The 10,589-nt window shown below is 40.2% G+C and overlaps 2 protein-coding genes across 4 annotated transcripts in view; both read right to left on the bottom strand.

Moving 5' to 3' along the window:
• Positions 1–439: 439 nt before the first annotated feature.
• Positions 440–10,589, bottom strand: part of ADAMTS20 (ADAM metallopeptidase with thrombospondin type 1 motif 20) — a 216,210-nt gene continuing 206,060 nt past the window's right edge. For 2 of the 3 annotated variants that reach the window (XM_024991940.1, XM_024991941.2), the window contains 2 exons: positions 3,301–3,405; positions 440–751 (listed from right to left, as the gene is read on the bottom strand). In XM_024991940.1, coding sequence (XP_024847708.1) covers positions 662–751; positions 3,301–3,405 — 195 coding nt within the window. In that variant the 3' untranslated portion in view covers positions 440–661. The remainder of the gene's footprint in view (positions 752–3,300; positions 3,406–10,589) is intronic. The other variant, NM_001206093.2, reaches the window with a different exon arrangement.
• On the bottom strand, positions 4,542–6,280 carry LOC534627 (dnaJ homolog subfamily A member 3, mitochondrial-like). Its single transcript, XM_059886922.1, is given in 2 exon segments — positions 4,542–6,158; positions 6,161–6,280. Coding segments are annotated over 2 exon segments (1,359 nt in total). The 5' UTR covers positions 6,264–6,280; the 3' UTR covers positions 4,542–4,902.

Here is a 10,589-nt window from a genome sequence, read left to right as displayed (position 1 = left end):
CATATCTTATTCTGTATTATACCCACAAAATTTCATGTTTAGTATTTAACCCAACTATATACTTTAATTACAAAACTATATTATATTTTAGGATGATTTTTTTGAAGCACCATAATGCACAGTTAAAAATTAAAGGAAACATAAAACAAGGTATCTAAGCTGTATCAGTAGAAAGTATAATGGCTATGTACTTTTTTGATGTGACCATTGATTTGTTATTCTCCTGACAGATTCAATAATGTTTATGATTTAAGTTCATTTTCCTAATTTTTACTTGCTCCATTTTAACAAGTAGAATAAGCATTTCATTGTACAGTAGGATGTGAGCAGATATTTACATGTGTGTTTACAGGCATAACATAATTCTGGTCCAGTGCAATCTGTTAACAGCAGTATTATCTTAGCATAGTTCAAACATCCCTGTATGCCCTACCATAAATTATTTCATCCTTTTAAGGATCCTGATTAGAACCATGTATCATTCAGTTTACTTCAAAGGCCTTGAAAAATCAAGCAGTGATTGACTCCTCATGAGCATCCTAGAAAAAAGGCACAAATATTTTAGACATAAATCTCAGGAAGGAATAAAAAAAACAAGCACCAGCTATTTGCAGGTTCCAGAGAATGTCTCCTCTTTGGGACACACTTTCCTTCTGAATGTTCACACTACTTGAATTGGGAGACCAGTAGTCATGTGAGGAATACACTTTCCACAGAATCCTCCACATCTGCCATAGACTTTGGTTCCATCCTGAAAAGAGAAGAGGCAGAGATACAGGAGAATCTGTTACATGCTGGTATCTGTGTGCACAAGGCAGAAAAGCAAACGCTTTAAATCATGTGGCTGAAATAATTAGCCAAAGTTTCCTATAACAATTACACTTGAAGTCAAAGATTATGCCATTTCAGGATTAGTTGAAATCTGTGGTCACAGGAATTAGAGAACCCGAGATTCATATTAGCCACTTGATGATTATAAACCACACTTTACATTAGACAATTCATCTCAATCCACGTATTTTTCATCAAGGTATCTACTTGCTTCAATGAGTTTATTAAAACCTCTCACAATTTGTTGTCCAGTGTTTCTCACAGACTGAATAAAAGAAAGGTATTAGGATTTTATATAAGATTCTCATGGACTAAATAAAAGAAGGATATTATGCAAACTTGACCTTAACTTCAAATATCTCCTGGAAGCATTAGAAACACAGCTTAAAGAAAACATAAAAGGTGATAGAATGGAGGGAAAAAACTGGATTGAAAGTAATACTTATAATTAGACACAGAGTTAGACACAACTTAGTGACTAAACAACAACAAAAAAGGAGATTCTTCTTCGCTTTTTTTTTTTTTTTTTAGAAAAGCAGAGCTGCTAACTGAGGAATGGGTGGGCAGAGGCTGGTGAAGGAAGTGATGAGGACAGGGTAGATTTTCTTTCCAGACTGTCCTCCAACTTTAGGTCCAAAAGTCAAAAGGCCTTTTGATAGGATGAAACAAAAATAGTTTGAACTCTTATGGTTTCTGTAAAAGGTAAGTTTTGCTTTATTTATTTATGTTTTTCTTTTTTTAATCTAAGGAGGGAGGATAGGAAAGGAAACTGGGTTCCTGAAACTTTTGAGGATAAAGAATGTTTTGAGATCAGGGGCTTTTGAAGTTGCCTCTTCTTTCAGAAGCTTTCTACACTCTAGAGAATCTGAGTAAACAGAGAAGGGGATGGCAGTAAAAATTCCAATTTATATACATTCCTGTCCTCAAATGGATCAAGTAAACCCCTAATCTTGTTTAACTTTACTAGGAAATGAAAATATGTGTTCATTTCCATAAGTACATTTGGGTTTCATAAGTCAGAGTTTCATTCACACCATGTATCAGATCTCAGGAAATACCTTCATGCGCAAAATCTTTGATTGAGGAAGAAATTCTTAATTAAGTAAACAAATAGTCTACAATAAAACTTAAATGCGAAAGGAATGATTGTACTAAATATTCATTTTTACTGCTGCCCTTGGCCAGCTGTCATTTAACCAGAAGATACCTAACAACTGGATAAAGTCAGCATTGCACTGTCTAAATTTTATACCTGCTCAGAACATATTTTAACTAAGTAATTGATTTATTTCCATTCTTCTACCCAAAAGGATGAGACCTAAATTTGCCAAATAAATATTTAGAATTAAATAGCCATTTTCAAAGCCTACTGTTTACCCATATGATAGAAATAATACAAATATAAATTCTTTAATTATTAATTAAAACACAATTTCATAATAGTCAGAAATAAAGTATTTTAAAGTCTGCAAATATCAGAAAATTGAATTTCATTTACAAGTAGTATTCATATATAGGAATGAAGTCACTTTTAGCAAAAGAAAGAAAAGTTATAAAACCTTGGAGTCGGCAGGGACTGTTGATGGTACTGATTTAAATGGTGCAATATAGGTGAGAACAGAAATTATAACACAGATCTTGATTTAATGTAGATCAGGTCATGCTATCTAAGATGTGGTAATTCTAAGTACCAGGAGCCATCTCATAAATTTTATGTGCTAGCACACTACACCAGCACCAAAATTAGGAGGATAGCACATTAGATAATACTTTAGATAATACGTGTGCTATAGGAAAAATTAAAATCCCAGTGCACCGGCTCTGAGCTCCCTGTCTCATGCATTGAACATGGACTGGTGATCTGTTTCACACATGGTAATATACATGTTTCAGGGCTATTCTCTCAAATCATGACAATATTTTCTAAATAAAGATAGATGAGGAAAATGTTCATACAACCATAAAAATATTCCTAATTCTTGAAGAAACTATAAAGGATGTTCATTAAATGACAAATGACTCCGACATCACTAAATCACTAAATCAAAGCAGTGAGGAAAATAAACCAAAAATTTACCTCTCACTTTGAAATATTAAAATGTAAGTCTTTAATAATTAGAGTATAGCTAAAAAGACTACCTCTTTTTGAAGCACCTGTTTTACAAACCATTAGCCCCAAACTTGAACTACTTAAATCTATATGCTCTGGCACTTGATTTCATGCACAGATATGTATAGCCTAAACATTAATGTGTATATATATAAAACCTCCATAAGCACATGAAAAAAAAAGAACCTCATTCCATAATTTCATGTTAGTTATACCTCATCATAATGTAACATACCCCATTATATGAAAGAACTCATTAGTCATTAACTTCATAATTCTGGATTTAAGGTAGAGGAATTTAATACTACTTCACAGCACAGAAGTATTTCAGACAGGCTTTTTGGTCCAGCAGGACTTACCTGTGATCTGTGAATGATCACAGAGGCATAACTGCCCTGAGCCAGCCACTTTGCTGTACTGGATATCTTCATCCCAGTTCCTGCCAAATTAATGCTGAACTGTCCCTTGATTATAAATAAAAAATAAAAAAATAAGACTAGATGGAATTAGTAAAAAAATATTTAAGCATGTACTTGGCTGGAAACACATGATTTGGCATGATCTAAAAAACTTGCCTTCCTAGGTTCTTTAGAAAATGAAAGAACATTGATACAAACCATACACTTTCTTACACTAACGAAATGAACAAGCTAAAGATTTTTTTAACTTATTACAAATAAATTTTCTCAATTACAAGGGAAAACTGAAATAATGCCAGATTGTGTTATTTGTTGAAGAGTAATTCTGTCCAGTCCTTGGACTCTAGTGATTGACAGCTAGAGCTTACATTACTTTTTTTTTTTTTTTTCAGGTTTTAAATATCTCTTTGCAGTAGATAATCTTATTTACATTGATACAGAATCATTTTACATTCTTAGAGCAGACACTAGCAGATGCTTTATTTTAGTAAATTATGGGGGGGAAACAGAAAGGACACTAGTCAGAAGGGTTCTCCATTAGCCTGTCTTGCCACAGCGGGGGGATCTAGAAACACAGGGGAACCTGCACGTCCCAGAAGCCAAGGCTGGGAAATGGTGCTTGGTCTGGCTGGATGCTGGAGAACCTTCGATTGCTGAGACTACGTTCTCCTCTGAACAAACACTCGCACGGGAAAAGACAATGATTCTCAGCATTGAATAATTTAAACATACGTCTGAAAACAAGTCAGTAGTGAGTGGTGAGACCCAAGGCCCTGATAGCAGCGGGGCAGGGCTGGGGTTGAGAGGCCCTCCGTCAGCCCCAGGCCATGCCAGCTGTGGTCCAGCAGAAGGGCAGGAGCCCCCCTTACGCGTGCCTTAGAACAACACAACTCCACTGTCGGGGGACAGGGCCACCCTGTCCGTCCTGACGGAGATCACAGCCCATGTGATCAAGAGTGGCCTCTGCAGGGACTGTCCTCTAGGCATCACCCCAGGCCCCAGGCCCCCAGGTTCCAGCTGCTCAGTACCTTTGGGAATTAAAACCAACTCCAGCTGAAGGGTGGGTGACACCAGCGGGGCATGTGCCCCAGGTTCCCGGAAAGGACAACCTGTCAGGAAAGACTCATTCTGGAACGTCCCGGAGGTTTGCTGAGAGGGAAATCAATCACGTCACAACTTGGTGCAGCTTAAGGCTTCATTTTCAAGCTGTAAGCATGGCCTTTAATTCTTTAACCACATTCAGTTCCAAATTAAGAGTTTCAGCTCTGCAGGAAGTGTCCAGCTGTCTGACTTTGCCAGAGCCTGAAGAGGCCAAGTTACCTACCCACAGACAGGAAACTACCAGCCCTGAGGCCAGCCATGCCTGACTGCCCAGGGTCTGTCCCGTCCGCAGTGACCTTCCGTGAAGAGCTGCGTGGTCACGAGAGTTTGCTGTTGCCAAGGCGGCCCGGAGGCCTCTGCAGGCAGGGGCTCAGTGCTGCCGTGGGGAATCCTCCTGCGTCCAAGGTGCCCTGGCCACGAGGAGGTGCTGCTGCTCCCTGCCTAGTTCCCAGTGGACCGTTTTCCAGTGCTTGTGTTGGTGACGCCGTTCACTGTCCCCTCCACGTCGGTCTCGTCCTCCGCGTAGCTCAGGATCAGGCTCTGCTGCCGGCTTGTCAGTCTCTTGGGAACTCTGATCTTGATGTGAATGTAGTGGTCTCTGTAGCCATAACTGTTAATCCGCGGGATGCCCTTCCCACTCATCCGAATCTTCTGATCTGACTGAGTCCCAGGGGGGATCGTCACGTTGATGGTCTCGTACAGGCCCTCTGTTCTGGCGGTGCCCCCGAGGATGGCCTGAGCTATGGAGATGAAGAGGTCTGAGTGGATGTCTGCGCCGTCCCTCCGGAACACAGGGCTTTTCTGCACCCTGAATGTGATGAAAATTTCTCGTTTTCCTACAGGCATCCTCACAGTCTGGCCATCCTCAACTCCGGCAGGCATGGGGATCACCACCTTCTTCTTCTGCTTAGCCTGTCCTCCTCCTCTGCACACCACACAGGGAGACGTGATAATGGAGCCCAGGCCACCACACCTCCGACACGTGGAGCGCATCACAAAAGGGCCTGTGTTTATGGTTTCCATGCCGGAGCCACCGCAGTAGTGGCAGTGCTGAACTTTGGTGCCGGGCTCGTTCCCTTTGCCATCACACCGCTCACAGGTGTCAGTGATGTTCACGGTGAACTCCTTGTTGACGCCCTTGGCAGCTTGATTGAACGTCAAGTCCATGATGTACTCCTGAGGCTGATTGAACACACTCTGGAAATCGCCAAAAGAGGAGGATGAGAACTCCCCAAAGATCTTTCTGAAGAGCTCCTCTGGGTCAACCGTGGGACCTCCTTTCCAGTAGCTCTGCCCAGAGCTGCCGGCCCCAGGATCGAAGCCAGCGGAGCCATAGGTGTCATACTGTTTCCTCTTCACTTCATCACTCAGGACCTCATAGGCCTCTGCCAGCTGGGAGAACTTCTCCTTGGCTTTGGGATCATCCTTATTCGTGTCTGGGTGATATTTCTTGGCAAGCTGGTAATAGACTTTCTTGATCTCCTTCTGGCTGGCGTTCCGGGGCACTCCTAGTATCTGGTAATAATCTTCTTTAGCCAAATGGGTGCTCGTGTGGAAGGAGGCAGTACAAACAAAAGGGTACCGTTTTACTCCTGTGAAGCTGACACCGGGTCTCAATGTCAGCAGCGCCCCGGGACCGCGACCTCCCAGGGAAGGCGGGAAGGCGGTGACGCTCAAATTGCGACCCAGCGACGCCCCACCACGCCCGCCATGGGCGGCCGGGCCCCTCTCCCCGCTGCAGCCGGCAGCCGCGGGGTCCCCACAGCCACCAGCAACCAGTGTGTGGAGCGCCGCGCCGCCATCTTGGCCCGGGGACACTTGGAGCTTACATTCCTATAGCATCAGCAACAGCAAGTCTAGATAGAAGGGGCGTCATAGGGACTGGTACCAGACTAGCATTTATCCAGTTTCAATTTTTGACCTCTCACTGCTAATTTCACTGATAAGTTACATCTATTTAATGTATTTCCTTCTGTTATTGTGCCCTTACATCTATCACACAAAAACTATTGAATATAGTATTATGGTCCCAGCTATCACATCCTTTTAAGTACCCAAAAGTGTTATGCAGATATGTGATACCACATGAATTACACACATGGTATGTGAGCCCCCTAGTGGCATTATGGTCTAATTATTTTCAAGACACAAGAACCATTTTATGTCAAAATATTCTAGACTATCACTGTTAAAAACTAAACTTTAAATATCTGTTAAGTAAGAAAGCACATGACTAAAATGGATAAAATTTGTGGCATTCATGTATATGATCTCACAGTACAGAATCACAAACTGAAAAGCTGAAGTATTTAATGAATGCTAACTAAGCCTATGCCAATGTTCAATATACATATAGATTTAGAGCTATATTAGGCCAGTCTTAGATCACATCACAATATTCTGTGGCCTAGGGCACAGGAATCTTGAGCAAAACTGTGATAAAACATTAAGGATTATGTTATGTGACGGGAAATATTGTCTTTCATGAAAGCAAAAGTAAAATAGATTTCACATATATTTGTAATATCAATTACTACAATTGCTAAAAATTATGTATCAATTCAGTTTATTAAGTTATATTTCTTATCAATCACATACTTATTTAAAATCAAAATAGATTCAAATGTATTTATAATACAATGATAATATATGCAGAATTTTCCCCAAAACAGAAATAATTTGTTTTAGATAAATTCCAAAGAAAGTTTATTATTATATACATCATTTGGTTATGGAATTTAAAATACCTGTATGTTTGCTTCATTGATGTAATCCTAGATTCCAAAAGAAGGCCTAGGAGCCCAGTGTGTGTGTGTGCTTAGTCACTTAGTCATGTCCAACTCTTTGCGACCCCATGGACTATAGTCCTCCAGACTCCTCTGTCTATGGGGATTCTCCAGGCAAGAATATTGGAATGGGTTGCCACGCCCTCCTCCAGAGGATCTTCCCAACCCAGGAATCAAACCCAGGTCTTACACATTGCAGGAGGATTCTTTACCAGCTGAGCCACCAGGGAAGCCAAAGAATACTGGAGTGGGTAGCCTATCCCTTCTCCAGCAGATCTTCCCAACCAAGGAATTGAACTGGGGTTTCCTGCATTGCAGGTGGATTCTTTACCAGCTGAGCTACCAGGGAAGCCCATTAGGGAGGTAGGCAGCAGCCAAATTATGCAGAGACTTTAGGGTATGTCAGAGGTGTTAGATTTTATATGAAGAAAAGGCCTGCATTGCAGGCAGATTCTTTACTATCTGAGCCATCAGGAAGGCCCATTCAGGTACTCAGAAAGTGTTTTTAAATGGATGAATTAAGTGCAATATTATAAATATTAAATTTTAGCATCATAAAAGTTAATATATAAATACATATCTAAACCCTTTATACTTGTGATAATGAATGACATTAACACTAGACACATCAGAATTTTATATTAGTAAATATTTAAATTAAAACTAATTCTAAGGATATATTCTACTATTTGATACTTAGTCATCTGATACAGGTTTTGGACTAAATACTTAATCCCACATTAACTCATAAGTCAGCTTCTTGCCAAACAAAAGAAATGGAAATATATTCTGTGAAGTAGCTCTTCTGTAACTAACCATTTATGGCACTCTTGTTGTGTCTTGCAGTATTTTCACAACTTAATATTTATCGTTTACCTCCCTGCTCAACCCTGCTGGGAAGCATTCAAATGTATATACACTGGAAGTGAAAGAAAAAAAATCCAACTGAGTAATGAGAGAGTCAAGTGGTCATTAACACAATCAGTTGGGTCTAGAAATATCTATTGCTTCTTTCCTCCAGATTAATTTTCAAGAGCTTTGCTTACGTCTTTAGTCCTTCTTCAAAAGCTACATAATGGTACTAAGAAGTAGAAAAACAGATCATCTGAAACTGGGGATGATATCAATTGAGGTAAAAATACATTTCATTCATTTGTTCAAAACTGAGTGGCAGACTTGGTGTCAAGTAGCCACAGGAGTGGAAAGGTCAATCCTTATCCCAATTCCCAAGAAGGGCAGTACTAAAGAATGTTCAAACCACCAAACAATTGCACTCATCTCCCATGCTAGTAATGTTATGCTTAAAATCCTGCATGCTAGGCTTCAGCATTATGTGAACTGAGAACTTCCAGATGTTCAAGCTGGGTTTAGAAAAGGCAGAGGAACCAGAGACCAAATTGCCAACATTTGCTGGATCACAGAGAAAGCAAGGGAATTCTAGAAAAACATCTACCTCTGTTGCATTCACTGTGCTAAAGCCTTCAACTCTGTGGATAATAACAAACTGTGGAAAACTCTTAAAGAGACAGGAATACCAAACCATCTTACCGGTCTCTTAAGAAACTTGTATGCCGGTCAAGAAGCAACAGTTAGAATCTTATACAGAACAACTGACTGGTTCAAGATTGAGAAAGGAGTACGATAAGGCCTATTTACTGTCACCCTGTTTATATAACTTATAAGCCGAGCACATCATGAGAAATGCTGGGTTGGATGAATTACAAGCTGGAATCAAGATTACCAGGAGAAACACCAACAACCTCAGATATGTGGATGGTACCACTCTAATGGCAGAAAGTGAAGAGGAACAAAACAACCTCTTGATGAGGGTGAAGGAGAAGAGTGAAAAGCCCAGCTTAAAATGAAATAGTTAAAAAACTAAGATCATAGCAACCGGCCCATCACTTCATGGCAAACAGAAGGGGAAAAGGTGGAAGCAGTGACTGATTTCCTCTTCTTGGGCTCTAAAATCACTGCAGACATTGACTGCAGCCATGAAATCAGAAGACAACTCTGGGAGATGCTGAGAGACAAGAAAGCCTGATGTGCTGCAGTCCATGGGGTCACAAAGAGTCAGACACGACTTGGTGACTGAATAACAACAACTATGGGAGTACAGAGAAAGGTCTTAGTCTTGATCTGAGAAGGGAAGCATGGACTGATGGTTGCCAGAGGTAGGAGTCAAGAGGAAGGGAAGTGTGTGAGGGTGGACAAAAAAGAAAACCTTCCAGTGACAAGATGAATCACAAGTGGAAGTAAGGTGATTCCAAAGAACTAAGATTTCAACAAATAGGAATGTCTTCCTTGAATAATTAGCTTCATTAAAGGAAAATATACTTATGGATACAGAGGGAAAGCATAGAAATAGATGCAAGCTTTAAAGTTCCACTTCTTGGACTGACTGCTTGGTTCATACATCCCCATTATGTCATTAGGTTTTACAGTTTTAAAGTTTGTCCCCATAGTGGCTGTACTAGTTTGCATTCCCACCAACAGTGTAAGAGGGTTCCCTTTTCTCCACACCCTCTCCAGCATTTATTATTTGTAGACTTTTGGATCGCAGCCATTCTGACTGGTGTGAAATGGTACCTCATAGTGGTTTAGATTTGCATTTCTCTGATAATGAGTGATGTTGAGCATCTTTTCATGTGTTTGTTAGCCATCTGTATGTCTTCATTGGAGAAATGTCTATTTAGTTCTTTGGCCCATTTTTTGATTGGGTCATTTATTTTTCTGGAGTTGAGCTGTAGGAGTTGCTTGTATATTTTTGAGATTAATTGTTTGTCAGTTGCTTCATTTGCTATTATTTTCTCCCATTCTGAAGGCTGTCTTTTCACCTTGCTAATAGTTTCCTTTGATGTGCAGAAGCTTTTAAGGTTAATTAGGTCCCATTTGTTTATTTTTGCTTTTATTTCCAATATTCTGGGAGGTGGGTCATAGAGGATCCTGCTGTGATGTATGTCGGAGAGTGTTTTGCCTATGTTCTCCTCTAGGAGTTTTATGGTTTCTGGTCTTACGTTTAGATCTTTAATCCACTTTGAGTTTATTTTTGTGTATGGTGTTAGAAAGTGGTCTAGTTTCATTCTTTTACAAGTGGCTGACCAGATTTCCCAGAACCACTTGTTAAAGAGATTGTCTTTAATCCATTGTATATTCTTGCCTCCTTTGTCAAAGATAAGGTGTCCATATGTGTGTGGATTTATCTCTGGGCTTTCTATTTTATTCCATTGATCAATATTTCTGTCTTTGTGCCAGTACCATACTGTCTTGATAACTGTGGCTTTGTAGTAGAGCCTGAAGTCAGGTAGGTTGATTCCTCCAGTTCCATTCTTCTTTCTCAAG

The sequence above is a fragment of the Bos taurus genome, chromosome 5 (genome assembly GCF_002263795.3).
Source record: "Bos taurus isolate L1 Dominette 01449 registration number 42190680 breed Hereford chromosome 5, ARS-UCD2.0, whole genome shotgun sequence".
NCBI lineage: Eukaryota > Metazoa > Chordata > Mammalia > Artiodactyla > Bovidae > Bos > Bos taurus.
The sequence above is the reverse complement of the archived record's forward strand: the minus strand, read 5'-3'. Positions and strand labels throughout refer to the sequence as shown.